The sequence below is a fragment of the Suricata suricatta genome, chromosome 1, assembly GCF_006229205.1.
Source record: "Suricata suricatta isolate VVHF042 chromosome 1, meerkat_22Aug2017_6uvM2_HiC, whole genome shotgun sequence".
NCBI lineage: Eukaryota > Metazoa > Chordata > Mammalia > Carnivora > Herpestidae > Suricata > Suricata suricatta.
The window spans coordinates 1,286,915-1,303,550 of NC_043700.1; the positions used below are offsets into that span (position 1 = coordinate 1,286,915).

The 16,636-nt window shown below is 41.2% G+C and overlaps 1 protein-coding gene and 1 long non-coding RNA gene across 9 annotated transcripts in view; one reads left to right on the forward strand and one right to left on the reverse strand.

Annotated features, from left to right (window-relative positions):
* Positions 1-16,636, reverse strand: part of LOC115287313 — a 39,982-nt gene that overhangs the window by 10,936 nt on the left and 12,410 nt on the right. For 4 of the 8 annotated variants that reach the window (XR_003906431.1, XR_003906425.1, XR_003906414.1 and 1 more), the window contains 3 exons: positions 5,520-6,468; positions 4,694-4,864; positions 2,590-3,194 (listed from right to left, as the gene is read on the reverse strand). Coding sequence is in view for 2 of the 8 variants with exons in the window: in XM_029933582.1 (XP_029789442.1) it covers positions 9,513-9,956; positions 10,395-10,489 (539 nt within the window). In the remaining 6 variants the exon portion in view is untranslated. Of the gene's footprint in view, positions 1-2,589; positions 3,195-4,693; positions 4,865-5,519; positions 6,469-8,746; positions 9,957-10,394; positions 10,490-16,636 lie in introns of those variants that run through there. The other 4 variants (XR_003906408.1, XR_003906409.1, XM_029933592.1 and 1 more) reach the window with 4 other exon arrangements.
* Positions 2,541-5,094, forward strand: LOC115287337. The gene is made up of 4 exons (XR_003906440.1): positions 2,541-2,753; positions 2,981-3,084; positions 4,384-4,886; positions 5,021-5,094. It is a non-coding gene; the product is annotated as an uncharacterized LOC115287337 (long non-coding RNA).

Here is a 16,636-nt window from a genome sequence, read left to right on the forward strand (position 1 = left end):
AGAGAGAGAGAGAGAGAGAGAGAGAGAGAGAGAGCGCGAGCAAGCGTGCACATGAGCAGGGGAGGGACAGAGTGAGAGGGAGAGAGAAAGAATCCCAAGCAAGTTATGCACTGTTAGTGCAGAGCCCAATAAGGAGCTCAAATTCATAAACCATGAGATCATGCTGAGCCAAAACCAAGAGTCGGTCACCTAACCGAAAGACCCACTCAGACTCCCCAATTTGTATGTACTCTTATAAAGAGAGTTAACTTCTACCACACTGATGGGAGATCCATCTGAGCATGCTCAAAAGAGCACAGGGAGTCATTTACGCGGAGGGTGCTCTCAGAGGCTGACTGACAGCATCGATGCTGTAGATCAACCTAATAGCAAACACATATGGTTCGTACGCCTTCCTGCTTCTGATCACAGGTACTAACAGACTCTGATCACAACGGTTGCACCCAGCAGGGATAATTTCCCTCTATTGTGGCATGACTATGCCTAAGGACATGTGTCTTATCTACCATTTATTTATTTTGTAATGCCACATAAATATAAGGCTGTCACTTTCTGGGACAATAAACTTTCTCTGACTGACAGATTTGAAGCAGATGCCACTAGTTAGAAACATTTCTGAATTATGTGACTTGGGTTCCTTGTCCAGGTTAAAAACAGATTTTTCCTTTTCGTTTCCTGTTTAAACAAGATGAAATTAGTCTAATCTATGTGAACAAAAAGTAAAACCACTGATATAACATGCTCTTATTATTATTTTGAGATAATTTAATTAACAATGTGGAGATATTGTGTTACTAATAATTACTAGCCTTTAAAATTATTTTCTTTTTTTTAACGTTTACTTATTTTTGAGACGGAGAGACAGAGTGTGAGCAGGGGAGGGGCTGAGAGACAGGGAGACACAGAATCCAAAGCAGGCTCCAGGCTCTGAGCTGTCAGCACAGAGCCCAATGCGGGGCTTGAACCTCAGACCGCGAGATGATGACCTGAGCTGAAGTTGGATGCCCAACCGACTGAGCCCCTAAAAATTGTTTTCTAACTCATGCATTGCCTTAAGCTTTTAAGAAGTTTATTTATCATTTACTCATTACAATAACCCTCTGACACTGCTACTGTTATTTGTCACCATTGCTGAAGAAGCTCAGTTTCAGTTGAAGAAATTTCGGTGCAGGGAGGTTGAATAACCTAGTGGTGGAGCTGAAATTCAGAGCCTGATGGCCCAGCTGCTGATCATGCACCCTTAGCTGCTCTGCCAGTCGGCTTTGTCAACGACCATCACATTGATTTATCCGGACTTTAAATTCAGACGAACAATTTTTTCTCGGTTGCAAAGCGATAATCTGACAAGCCCAGACTGCAGTGCTTGGGCTGCACGTCTGTGTCCACACCTGAGAAGCCTAAACAAACACGTGACTCCTCAGAGCACTGAGCATTTATTCTGAGGCTTGTTATGTGAGTTTGCGTTAAAAATAACAGGTCCTGTTATGAATAGGTGTAAGAATGGCCTTCTGCAGGGGACAGAGCCAACAAGTGTAAGAGTCCTTTAGTGGCACTGAAAAAATGAGAAGGTATTTCCCACAAGAGTAAATGGTGGTTGAACAATGAAATTTGCTCACAAACCTTCACCTGAACGTCCTGTCGGTGCGCTGCTCTTATTCTACTCAACGCCCTTGTTAGCTCCTGTAACACATATGATGCGATACGGTCTCAGTGGGGATAGTATGCATAAACTGTTTGCAGTTTGGGTTAAACCTGTGCCTTCATGAGTGTCTTCAATTCGGGGGAGACATGGATTCGTGATTTCCATTCTCTACGCATATTATCACGGTACAAACTAACTCTAGGAAGAAAAAGCGATGGTCATATAGAGCCTGTCATAGAGTGATACACTCACTCAGGGCGGTTTTATAAACGCAAGTCACTGGTAAATTGAGGACAACCACTAACCAATCAATTATCCTAACACTGATTCTTCTGAGACGTCCTTTATTCCAGTGGTGTTCATTGCTGTCCTTCTCTTTTTCTTTCGGAATTAAGAACTAAACTTAATTCTAAGGTTGACCTTTTAATTCTCCTGCCATATAAGTGGTCACTCTTCCTACCAGATGCCACCAGATGCCAGAAACAAGTTCGAGTACTTTGGGGTCATGACACAAGTTATTTCTATAGAGATAAACTCCTGTCCAAAAAGGACTAATTCTAGAATAAATATATGAGGAAACGAATTGGAAAAATGATTGGACCCAACTGAGTATGTGAGAGACCAGCAGATACGCGTGTGTGAGTAGGTCTCTTAAAGAACAATGTTCTCTATGAGAACAACAATAATGCTCTTATTTCCCCCAAAATTAACCTAATTAATATCTCTGAACAGTTTCAAGACCACACGTGTATATGTGTGTGTGTGTGTAATGTCATTAGCTTGTATACTGCCCGTGTCATGTTCTCCCTTCTCTTCACAGGGACATGTCGCCTTTTTAAGGTTTAACCTTTAATGCGGATTTTGAACCTGGCTGAAGTTCCCACATGGTGAGGATCAGTTCAAGGGCTTCTTCCTCCACTAGCACTGATACGAGTTCTATCACTTACTTTCACGTTGATGGATTTGCAGATGACAGTCCGCGATAGCGCCGCCAGTGGAAAATTCAGGACAACCAACTGTGGGAAAGACTCTGGAACTTTAAAGGATGTTTTCATGGTCCGCATCAGGACTCTTCAGAGGGTTCTGCTGAGTTGGCAGTGAAATGAGAATGGTAAGTTTGAGTTAGTGTGTCTAACTAAGGATCAGTGACTTCCAATTGGCATTTTTTTCTTTTTTATGTATTAAAAATGACATAAAAATCAGAAGGAGAGAAATGGTTAAGAAAAAGAATAACCTGTCATGATACAGACATTCAGCATGTACTAGACTTACAGATGCACAGGATGAGAAGAACTGGGTTGTGAGAGCCAAACTTATTCCAACTCCCTCATTTTATAGAAACTTAGAGGCCCGAAGAGGGAGTGGACCCTCCACGGCTCAGACCGTGGATCGTGACGGAGGGGAGGCTCCGTGGATTCTACGAACAACACGGTAATGAAGCGGTAAGTGCCCCTTTACTGCAGAATGTGCTGCCGAATCCTAGAGTCCGCGGGTTGGTTTCTCCTTTGTTTCTTTTTTATATCCTCGTGGGCTGTATTCTTCCAGCTGCTCTCTAGAATGGAATTTCCAATAAATTTACTGTCTTTAGTCCTTAATCTTTGAATTGTAGGTTGAATTTTTAAGTTGGGAAGAATATTGAATTGCAGAAAGTTAACGGATTGTTGTTAAAGGAAATCAAAATAGTTAGAATGCTGATTCCCCGGGTATTCCCAGGGAATACAAATACAAAGAGTATTTGTAAAGTGATTTCAAAATGTAAAAATGTCGACCGTGGTACATAATCTATACCATGCTGTGGCATAGAATTTACACATGGACAGTGCTTACAACTAGATACCATTCTAAATCTGTTAAAATTGATCTTCATATTGTCATTGTTACTATGGTTATTACTGTATTAAATGTCCTTGAAAACGTTTCCCAGTAGCATTTGCAACAAAAAGTTCTTTTGATCATATATTCTCTACATCCCACTTGAGATTTCTATGAAAGCCTGGGGGCTGTTTTCAGATCTCTCCTCCCTCTGTAACTACCCGTCACAGTACACGGAAAGGACCTTCGGCCTTGACCCACAAGCCAGGACTTTTATTTCCTCCCATTCGCACATATTGGTGAACAGATGTGTGACAATGACCCCGTGGGGCTCTCAGTGGGGCCCAAATACCCAGGCTCCGCGTAACTCTACCGTCAGGCCCAGAGGATGGTCCGTTAAGACCCAAAAGACTAGCAACTCAGGCATTGATGTTTCAGGAATATTAGGTATGCTTTTTTTTTTTTTTAAACTAGCTGAACATACCAAAAAAGAAAAAGGAGAGATGTTTTGTATCACAAGTTTTTGAGAAATACTCAGAGAACTCTAAGATGTGGCTGACATAGGGCAGAGCTTCCCGAGTTACCATGCCTTTCACTATAAATACATTTTTTTAAGTGAAGGCAATAATTCTGTGACTATACTGCACAATTCCCCATAGCACCGGCATGGAATATATTAAAGAGAAGTGAAAATGTCTGTCTTATTGCTTCCGCATAACCCCTAGATCTCTTTTATTTCTATACTCCCTCAAATATAAGGTGGATTATTAAGACAAATTCTCTCTATCTAAATACTAACAGGAAATGTGGGTATAGGTGGGAGATGATCAAGATGAATGTTGCCACACATCGTGCTAATTTTGTTACGTGCAGTCATACACACCTGAAGCATGTAATTTATAGGAAATGGTGTCCTGTCTATTCTCTAGGAACTAGAACAAGGAGCAGAAGGCTAGAGAACGGACAGAAGGAGATTCTGGGTAAATCAACGCGTTTTCTCCTACTTACAGCTGTATAACAGAGAACAAACTGCCATGGAAGGCTGCGCTCTGAGGCCGGCTAAGGCAGCACCACAGTTACGTCTTTCATGTACGGCTGTTCAAGCACAGACTGGCTGATCAGTGATCAGAGATGCTACAGGAGAGTTCTGCCCCAGCCCTGAGAGTTAACAAGATCACTTTCAGCTCCAAAACCTACACGTTTAGTTTAATCGCTCACCCAGCCGTCATTGAGACTGACCTCAAATAGTTCCAACTCCATTCATGGAGTCATACAGCCCGTACACACCCCGTCAACAGCTCGCGAGTGACTGTGTCGGGACGCTGCTCTGAGGCTGGCATGGAACAGGGACTAAGAAAGGCGACCCAGTCTCTGCCCTTGTGAGCTTGTGTTCTTTGGGAAGTAGTTCATCTAAATATAAACAGACACAAAAGTAAGTGTTACTTTTATTATCCCATTACTGTTCTTGGAAAATTAGTAAGTGCTGTGAAGGAAATAAAATAAGGTAATGTGATAAATTATGACTACATTAGGCTACCAGAATAATCAAGAAAAAATATTTTTAAGGAGTGAGTACCAAAGAACAGAATGGAGTCATTACTGGAAAACCTCTCTGGAAATCATCCAGCAAAATGAACACGGCAGGAGCCAAGCCCCTGAGGTAAGATCAAGCTTAGCCACAACCAAGGAACAAAAAGAAGCTAAAAGATTAGGTCAGGAGAGAACCAGAAAAATGTACACCAGCTGGTCCGTAACCTCAACCATGCATGGGATATTTCTTGCAACGAGTTAGACATGCATATCATCCAAAAAAATTGTTGATTTGAAAGTACATTAGAAATTCTTTTTTTTTTTTACATTATGAAATCAGAGACCCTTGACAAGGGCACAACCTTATTAAAGGTCACAGCCATCATTTTCAAAAGCTTCCCATTGGCAATCCCTTGCAGACATTTAACAGAGGGATTTAAAGTCCTCCGTAACAGACCGGGCAGGGAGGGACAAACCTTCTAGCACATGTGCAATGTGAACCTAGCGTCTCACGATTGAAGACCGGCGGGCTCACCCTGCGGACTGCTCTGCCAGCGGTCCAGCGTTTGGAGTCTTGAATTCCTGTCCGTTCATCTGTAGTTGTTTATGTCTCTCACTAAATCAGTTTTCCACAGACTTCTGTGGTTCCTTCGATATAGTGCACATGCAGGTGTATGTCTGACTATGCCAGGGGTTGAGTCCAGATCTAGTCTTTGTTGCTAAAACAGACATCTTTGAGTACCTGAATCCTTGCACACACCGTATTTACTCTTGTGGAGGTAGGCCAATTTTCCTCCAGCTAAAGATATAACTTAAAATTATTTCTCCCCGCTTACTCCTCCACTTTTCCCATTGCGTATGCTAACTAATTCAGCTCACAGTTCCCAAAGTGAATGCGAGTCACCCAACCCACCTACATTCTTTAAGGTTAGAGAGGTCAAAGCATGCAGAGAAAGGGGTCTACATCCAACAGACTTAGACAAAAACCCTGGCTATCTACCTCAACAGATCAAAATAAGTGCTTCAGCTGGACCAAGATTTTATTTTTATTTTGATCTCATTTCCTGGAACACAATTTGGGGAGACTGGTTATGCACGGACTGAAAATTCACTGGAGCTAGCCTATTTCCAAAGTGTCCTCTGGAGCTCAGGTTTTGAAACCTTTGCAGTTATGAACTGGAAATCCGTGTGTTACGTAGTGCATTTCTGGGCAAATGCCTGAGACGCATTCGTCCCTACGCAAGCCACTGACATTAACCTAATGCACGGCACGTTGTGCGCTTCCTAATGGAAAGCGTGTTTCCTGCGCAGAGCTTGCAGACTAAATTGCAAGAAGTAACCCCGCCCCCTAAACACTGCTTCCAGCGTCCCCATCAGCCAAGAAGATCCGTTGGTGCATCTCCAGAATGCTGAGCGATGGCTCTTCTTTTGCGGCTCGAGGGAAAGCGTTTTCCAAGTGTTGTGCAGTGTCGAAGAGAGACCACCTAAAAGGAAAGAAACGGAATTCGCCTTTATGAGCCCCTGGGTGACTCTTCATATATGAGCTTATTTTTTTAAATACCAGTTCATTTATCAAATGCAACCAAAAACCAAGACCCTGTTTATTCCAGGGGGTTAATTTGGCTAAACCTGATACATCACATTGTGACTGGCTTCATATTTTACTCCCAAAGCCATATCATCTTTTACCTTTTATTTACAGTGATCATCATACGCATTTCTCAACTAAGACAGGCACTGCAGGGAGAGGGGGCATTGATCTTTAATGTTTTTCCTCTTTTTGTAATGCGTACTTTGTGACCCTTAAGAAACAGCACTGACAGTTTTGTTTTCTTAAAAAAAAAAAAGCAAGAGTTTCAGATTGGGGATTCTTTTTAACCTGCTAAAGACAAAATCAGGGGTGCCTGCATGGCTCAGTCGGTTGAGCATCACCTTCGGCTCACATTATTATCTCACAGTTTGTGGGTTTGAGCCCTATGTCCGGCTCTGTGTTAACAGTTCAGATTCTGGAGTGCGTTTTAGATTATGTGTCTCCCTCTCTCTCTCTGCCCCCTCCTTGTTCATGCTTTGTGTCTCTCTGTCTCTTAAAAATAAACCAATGTTTACAAAAATAAAAAGTAAAATAAAAAAATAAAAGAATCGGTCGTTGTCACCCAGTAGGTGACTTGGCTTTAAATAAAATCAGGATCCCACTATTTTTTTCTTTTTGAGCGAGAACTCCAGCAGGGGAGAGGGGCGGTGAGAGAGAAGGAGAATCTTAAGCAGGCTCCGCCCCCAGTGCGAGGCCTGACATAGGGCTTGAGCACATAAACTGTGAGATCACGACCTGAGCCGACATCAAGAGCAGGACACCTAACCAACTGAGCCACCCAGCCGTCCCTCACCATTCTTAAAGTGCATTTGTCTTCAGCAGATATGGAGCCCGAACTGAATGTTCCATGGAGCTGACTTCTGATTACTAGCAGGTGAGAGTGAGGAGAGGCTCTCCAGAGTGACTTCAATGACATAGGAGATGAGAAATTAAATGCTCTTCCCAAGTACAAGTGAATTCCTGGGTGGAACCCAGAGTCAAGGCCAACAGATTCATAATTGCATTTTAAGGAATCTAAATCCCATCGAGCTGTCCTGATGAGCAGCCAGCAAGAACTGCAGATCAAGGTGTGGACAGAGCCGAGCTTCCGGCACCAACAGTCCCCTTCCTCATGTCACGTGCTGCCGGTAGGGGCAGAGTGGGACTTGACACTGAGATCCGGGGACTCAGTCACCGTGGGGGTGGAGCCAGCCGGGTCAACTACACACACCCATCGTGCACCAGAGCCCGCGGCCGGATTTAGACCTAGAAACAAATTTCAAACAGAATTGACCCTTGCCTCTTCTGTTTCCCGCTCGTGTTGTGGTCACGTTGCTCCCCTTGAGGCTCCTATTCCCTCCATAGCCGGTACTCTCCCAAAGCAACCAGCACGTTTCCTGTTCTTTACAGTCTTTCCTGGGCTCTGCATATATAGTTTTCAGTCTGATCATCTGTTCCATTTCATCCCCCTCAGAAGAAACATGGATAATGTCCTCTGTGATGCCTCAGAATCGAAGGTGCTCTGTAAATGCTATCTGTCACATGTTATTATCGTCCTGCACAGAGATCTCTGGTCTTGAGTGCATAGTAAGAAATACCGTTATTTTTACCGCTTCTGGCATGATTACAAATTAGCGTTCTTTAAAAAAAAATTTTTTTAATGTTTTTTATTTATTTTTGAGAGACAGACAGAAACAGCACGATCAGGGAGGGTCAGAGAGAGAGGGAGACACAGAATCCAAAGCAGGCTCCAGGCTCTGAGCTGTCAGCACAGAGCCCGACGCGGGGCTCGAACAGACGAATCATGAGATCATTCCCTGACCCAAAGCCGGACGCTTAACCGACTGAGCCACCCAGGCGCCCCAAATTAGCGGTGTTCTTCTAAGAAAGCCCAAGAGAGAGAGAGAGAGCGCGCGCGCGCGCACACACACACACACACACACACACACACACACACCCAAAAAAAAAAAAAAAAGAAGCCCACAGGTGTGGCTGACATGAAACAACAAGGAGGCAAAGCTTCCCCACTACCAGCCCGTGAACATACTCCACTCCTCCTGGTTATTACTCAGCATGCATGCTGTACACACACACACATTATCTCTGCATTTTTTTAAATAATAGAGTGATTAATAATGCCCCCCAGGGATAAACTGGAGAGTCCAGCTGCTCGGAAATGTCAGGCACAGAACTTCCAGGAAACTATTTACTTCCAATAAAACACGTTACAGGGATTCTGAGTGCACGTGGGGTTTGAGCAACGTTACAATTTTCACAGATAGAGCCTCCCAAGGGTTCCGCCCGGTGTGCACTTGATCTTCCTCTGATGAACAGAGTCCATCCCATTTGAGTGTTGAAATCACAAGAAATACGTTAAATGGCTAAACCTCATACACGACCATTGTCTGAAATAAACAATAAAAATATATAATTCCTCCAGGAGGACCATACAATTTATACATTTTAAAAATTTTGTTTCTCTTTGTTCCTTGATTCTATAGTTATTTATAGGTATCAATAAATAAAAGTTCAAGTGGAAACTGGCTCAAAGACAAAAATGAAGACGTATAAAAGTGTCACATGATCTTGTACAGAACAAGTCAGACTCACTGGAGAAGACGGGAGGAGCTCTGGACGCCCCCTCCCCCAGTGTGGTTATTAGCAGTGCGCTGGAAGCAGGGGTAAGGGTGACCGTAACCAAGTGGCGGTAGGAATGATGCCCTGTGTTCCTACAGAACAGGCCGCCTTCAACATACGTGTAAGGGCCCGGTTTCCCTTGACCTTCAGAATACTCCCAGATGGCAGGCAGTCTGGGGTTCTCATTCCCAGGTAACAGGTGAGCAAACTAAATTCCCGAGATAGTAGCCAATCCACCCGCTCAGGAACCGGATCGTTAGGTTCTCTACTAGTGCAGGCTCCTCGTTATGAATCAGTAAGACACAGTATAAAGCAAAAACACTAATCATCAAGAAAGAAGCCAAAATCAGATATTGCCCAGAACTTTCCTCGTAAGAAGAGTTTGGAGGTAGCTCTTTTTGCATGAGGGCTATTAGGAGCCAAAGGAGAATTTCTGGGTTCAGTAAAATGTGTCCATCTGGGAGGGGGAAGTATGGGTAACTTCAAAAATGCAACCTGTAAGATGAAATACAATTTGACATTTGCCCCCAAAATAATTCCAACTGGGGAAGTAAAGGACTGATATGGCTTGAGGCCGTTTAGAAACATACATTCCCTAGAGAAGGATCCTGCTGACCTGAATTGTGTAGCCACAGCTGCAGAGGTTACGTGAACTCTCTCTCCCACGTCCCCACCTAAACCATTACTCTCTGTGAGACGGGAACGCTGAAATAGAGGACTGTTTGGAGGAAGCAGAGTTCCGGAGGATTTGCACACGAAAACCACCTAACGGTAAACAGGTGAGTGAGGAGGTCAGGAGAGGTGACGTCTGTCGCTGACTATCAAGCCACGCCTCTCCCCACCGCCGGTGTGCCCTTGCTTAAATCTGTGTGTCTCCCGGGTGCCTGCTCAGCACCGGCCTCCGGAGGGCGCGCTCTGAAGCCCTCAGGGGGGAGGCGGGGTCTGCCTGGGGCTGGACCGGGACAACCTTCTCTCCACATCTGGGAATCGGGATTATCCGGTGAATGACTTAGACGGTCAGGGGAGCCTCCTCAGTGAAAGTTCAACCATGTTAGCAAAACTTTGAAAAGTTACCAATAAAAATATATCAAATGGTTGGATGCAGGTACCCAAGCAACCTAACCTGATCGCACACACAGTTATCTCTAGCTGAATTACATGTCCTTCCTTAAGGTGCAGTCTGATATTAGCAAATGAGCAAACCTTAAACATGCCGGACGAGTTAGAAACAAGGGAAAAGTGATGATCATCCAGATTCATGAACACAAACTTGTGTCTAGAAGAGGGCCAAGCAGTCCCTGGAAGAAGAAAAAATAAAGAATGCTAAGGCAGAACGGCAAGAAGGAGTATTTACCACCACGAAGAATATTAATAAGAGTCTGCATCCCTGGTTACTTAGGAATTCAGGAAATTTTCTTTATCTTCACTGAACGCCACCGAACATACACCCCAGGACTGCTGAGAAACACGCTTGTCAAACCCTTGCAACAGCTTGGGACTCTGTTACGGAAACTTTGGGAGCCGATTAAACTTGAAATAGAAAGCTCTTGAAACTAGATGTTCTTATCTGCTTTGGCTTTTTCCATTCCCTGGAGGAGAGTTGTGATTCATATATATGCAGCTGAGAAAACATAGCTCTTCAAAAGGCTTAAATCTGGAAGCATGTCACACATGAGGGTTAGGGTGTCCAGTCTGGTTTCCTGATCTCCTCATTATTTGAGAACGAGGACACTTTTGTGTACCTGTTTTTGGAATCACGGGAAATATCAATTACACGTAAAAAATTAAGAGAACCCCCTGGGATGTGGGAGCACCTTACACACGACCGCCTTCTGCCGGCGGTCAACAGTCTGCCTTTAGGCCACGCAGAGAAGTTTTATAAATCCAAGAAATGTGACTGCAATAATTTAGGGCTCTAAATTTAAGCATTTGTATCCTATAATCATCAGAATTGCATGTATCTTTTTTTAATGTTTGTTTATTTATTTTGAGAGAGAGGGAGAGCAAGCAGGGGAGGGACAGAAAGAGAGAGAGAAAGAGAAAGGGAGAGAATCCTAAGCAGACTCCATGCTGTCAGTGCAGAGCCTAATGCTGGGCTCAATCTCACGAACCACGAGATTATGACCTGAGCTGACACCAGGAGTCAGACCCTTAACCCACTGAGCCACCTCGGTGCCCCACACATTTATCTTGGGAAAATTATAATTTCCGTGTATAAGTCATGTTTACCAAAGTGACACCAACAAAATCTCTCCATTTCCACAGGGAACTTCCAGTTTTCTCCCGTTTCTGCTCTGGCCATGGCTACCCAGTCTCCACGCGCCGGAAGCTGTAAGAAGGCATTTCCCACAGTTCCCAGCAGCCACAGGCAGACCGTTTATCGCCAGATGCCACCTCGGTCATTGGGTATCTCTGAAACCAGACCCATACTTGAGCCTTTGATAGGCTGCAGTGTGACTCTGTTCCTCAAGGGCAAGGAAGCCAGTGATGTTCTGGGTAGAGGTGGGGCAAACTTTATTTTCTCCTTTTCTGTAACACGTTGCTAGAGGGTATCAAAAACTACTGCTGTGATATCGATGAACATTGCTTTATTACCTTTCATTAAGAGTAGCATCTCTCGGGGCACCTGGGTGGCTCAGTCTGATGAGCATCCGACTTTGGCTCATGTCATGATTCGCTCTCTCTCTCTCTCTGTCTCTTAATAATAAATACATGTGTAAAGAAAAAGTAGCATCTCTCACAAGATAAATATTTTAAAGGAAATAAACTACACAAAATTTCAACTGATAGACTAGACTTTTCTGTTCTTTGGAATGTTTTTGTTAGGCCAAACTTCTGTTCTTTACTTTTTTAATGACTTTATTAAAATATAAGTGACATCTAATAAACTGCATGAACTTAAAGTACACAGTTTGACCAAGGTCTGAAATATGCAGACACATACCCACGAAACCACCCGCACAATCAAGAAAACCACACATCCACTGCCAACAGCAGTTTCTGTCCATTCATCGCCCCCTTCCACTGCTCCCCAACCTGCCTTTCCACATCTCCAGGCGACCTCTGATATGCTTTTTATCATTATAGATGCATTTGCATTTCTAGGAACTTACATGAATTGATTCCTACAGTGCGGAATCTTCTGTCTGCCCTCTTTCACTCAGTGTAATTATTGTGTGACTAACCCCTACTTTTCGCGTGTATAAATAGTCTGTTCCTTTGTTTTGCTGTGTAGTATCCCCTTGTATGAGTGTGCCGCAGTATGCCTACTCATTCATCTGGGGGTGGATGCTTGAGTTGGTATAATTTCTAGCTATAAAAAAATAAGGATGTCATGAACCTTCACATACCAGTCTTTGTATTAACATATACTTTAGTTTTTATCGAATAAATATCTAGGAGTTGAAAGACTGGGTCATGTGGTAGCTACATGTTTAACTGCCAGTTTTCTGAAGTGATTTGGCCATTTTCCTTCTCACTAGATTTCCTATACTTCCTTACCAAAACTTGATGGTCAGACTTTTCTAATTTTAACCATCCAATAGGGGTACAGTGGTTTTAATGTTCATTCACCTAATAATTGGATGACGTTGAGCAACTTCACATGTTTATTTGTCATCCACACATGTCTCCTTGGTGAGATCTCTTTTCAAATATTTTGCCCATGTTTCTAACTTTTAACAACTTTCTATATGTTGAGTTTTGAGAGTCCTTTGTGTTCTAGACACACATCTTTTCAGATATATGATTTGCAAATGTTTTATTCTAATCTGTGGCTTTCCTTTAATTATCTTAATAATGTCTTTCAAGGAGTAGAAGTTTTGGATTTTGATGAGACCTACATAGTTTATCATTTTTTTCTTTTATCATTTTTTTTTACTTCATCTCTAGGATATCCTTCCTAACCCAAGATCACAAAGTTTTCACCCCATGCTTTCATGTAGAAATTTTATAAATTTATCTTTTGATGTATTTTGAGTTAATCCTTTATACAGCATAAGGAGCAAATTTCATCCTTCCACATCTGGCTATCTATGCTCCACACCCGTGCACGACGTGCCTCCAGTGGTATTGTCAAATTCAGTCTTTTCTCTACTGACTTGGCTTTACATCTTTGCTGAGAATCAGTGGTCCCTGTATGTGTGGATCTATTTCCATTATCTACCTTCTGTCCAACTGACCTATTACGTCTGACTCTTGGTTATAAGACATTCCAGCTGCTCATGTAAATAGACTCCTAGTAACATAGATTCACCATTTTACTACTTATATCTAGGTATATTTTATAATGCATTTTATAAATCAATAGAATTTGGGCTCAAACTAGGGTAACTGCCAAAAGATATTTTTTAAATGTTGAGATATAAAAACTATGTTTTCTATGGCCATCTCAACCCAATCAGATTCATGTTACATTGTCCCAAAAAGTTATTCTGTAAGTGCATGGGGCTGTAGAATGTGGGGTGTATGTAAAGGGTATGTGTGGTCTATCCTGAAAATCATTATAGGGGGCAATGGAAAAAGAGAAGAAAAAATAAGAATATTCAAATACTAAATGATGAACTATTACTACAATAAGTATTTGTAAAATTTACATTGAGATAAATAAGCAAATCATTATAAGATACAAAAATTTAGAGAATATTTCAAAATATTTTTATTTGGCAAATGCACTAAGATAGTAGGAGTAATAGAAAAGAATTTTCTGGAACCAACTTGTGCTTCTTTTTTTATCCCTATAGGGTGATTAGTCGTGTTTTATTCAGCGTATTTTACATGTGGGAGTGAATAAGATGGAACTTCTCTCAAAAAGAGAAATGAGTCAAGAATATATGTTGTCAACTTGTCTGGAACATTTTTTATGTTCTGACTCATTTTTCTTTGTATTGGTATTTCAAGAGATTTGTTTTTAATTTGACTATTATAAAAACCTCAATAACTTCACTGAAATGCCATGAAAATAATATAAACAACTGTAATGGAAATTGAAAAGATGGTAATAATAATCAGCACTGTGTTATTTCCTGTCAGTGTTTTTTTTTTATCACTTATAACCATGGAAAAAGCCTGTATTAATTTGACTTTTTGATCTTCAGTCTTCATTTTAGTGGAAGAAGTTCTTTTGAGAAGCAATTTCTTCCCTTTGCTTACTATTTCTTTGCACTTCAAAACAATTAATGATCATCCTTTGATAGGATCATCTTAGAGTGGCGCCAAAGGAGGAGAGCCATGCCAACTATGTGCAGATCTATGGTTTCACAAAAATTTTAGAGCTTGATGTTTGAATCTTGTGGAGTGTAGCCTAATTTCTCAGAGAGAAATGGAAATATTAATGCATTTACATTGTTTTCAATAAACTGACACAGGTACATAGAATAGAATAGAGCAGCTTCTATTCTAGACACAGTTGGGTCGTTGGGTGGTGGAGCTGGTAAACAAGAGCTATAAAAACGTTCTTGGCTATCAGAAGCTTACAATTTAGGGGGGGTGCCACTCACTGACTCAGTGAGGTTAAGCCTGATGCAAGTAGTCTAATGGTCATACTTTGATAAACTTTTCTATAGGACAGACCAGCCTATTCTTCTATTAAAATCTTTAATTTGGTGTCTAATAAACCTGAATATCAGGCTTAGATTTCACTTTAGAAAAATAAAGGTGCTAACAGCAAACAATTTAATATGATTCCTAAAGACCTGACACAACAGACCACATTTCTTGAGTTTAACAACCATATTGACCTCCTTTAGGAAAGCTTAGTGTTTGAACCTTGTAAGCTAAGTTCCAAGAGAATAAGATAGCTAATAAGTGACATTCAAGTTCAGAGGTGGGAGAAAAAAGAGGCTCAGCTTAAGTGAAACATGTTGAATTCTTCAAAGTAGTAACCACTAAAGAGTACACGACTCTGAAGAAGTTGAGAAATAAGATGAACATCTAAAGATGGAGGCCAAAATGTCACACAGATATAAGGGCACACAGGATGACAGCAAGGCTGGAGTGCGCGCATTCTTGTATCTGAATAGACTTGAATCAAAAACTGTCACAAAGAATACAATGATAAAAGGGTCAATTCACCAAGAAGATATAACCATTATAAATATACACCCACTCAGCAGCAGAACATCCAAATATAGAAAACATCTATTGACAGAATGGAGGGAGAAATTGACTCAGAAACACTGATAGGGGGTTTTAATACCCCACTTTCAATAATGCATAGACTATCCAGACAGGTCAATAGAGAAACAGAGCACTTGGACAACAATACGGACCAAATGGGCCTAACAGACCTATACTGAACCTCCCACTCAATAGCAATGAAGCTTCTCAGCACCACAGAACATTCCCCAGGGCAGATCACATGTGAGATCACAAAACAAGACTTAAATTTAAGAAGACTGAAATCGTACCACACATCCTTTCTGACCATAATGGAAGGAGACTAGAAATCAATAGCAGGGGAAATAAAACCTGGAAAATTTACAATATGTGGAAATTAAATAAATTACTCTTGAGCAACCAATAGGGCAAAAAATAAATGAAAAGTTAAATTAGAAAATATCTTGAGACAATCAAAAATGAAAAAAACAACCATACCAAAAATTACAGGATGCAGCAAAAGCTGTACAAAGAAAGAAGTGTATAGTGATAAACACTTGCAGCATTACAAATAAATCTAACTTTAAATATCAAAGAACTAGAAAAATATTAAACAAAGTTCAAAGTTAGCAGAAGGAAGAAAATAATGATAGAACAGAAATAAATGAGATAGAGAACAAAAATACAACAGAAAATGAGTACAGAATAGAAAAGTAATTAAAATATCAACAAAACTAGTTGATTTTTTGAATAGATAATCAAAAGTGACAAATCTTTAGCTAGAATAAGAAAAAAGAATTTGAATAAAAAAGAGATATTACAACTGATGCTGCAAAACTAAAAAGGATTATGAAATAGTACCATGAACCATGACACACTGACAAATTGGAATACTCTGAAGAAACAGAGAACTTAATAGCAAACTACAAGAGTAAATCATGAAGAAATAGAAAATTTGAATCAGTAATCAAACATTTCTCTGCAAAAGAAAAAGTCAGAACTGGAAGTCTTCCCTGGTGAATCCTACTGAACATTTGAAGAAAAACAAACACTATCTGTCTCACAGTCTTCCAGAAAATTGAAGGAGGAGAAACCCCTCTCAACGCAGTTATGAGGCCACCATTGCTCAGATGCCAAAACCAGACAAAGACACTACAAGAAAAGAAAACTACAGGCCACTATCCCTTACAAATATTGATGCACAAAACTTCAACAAAATACTAGAACATCAAATTCAACAGCACATGAAAAGGATCATATACCACGACCAAGTGGAATTTATCCCAGAGGTGCAAGAATTGCTCAACATACAAAATTCAATAAATGTGATACACCACATTAATATAACA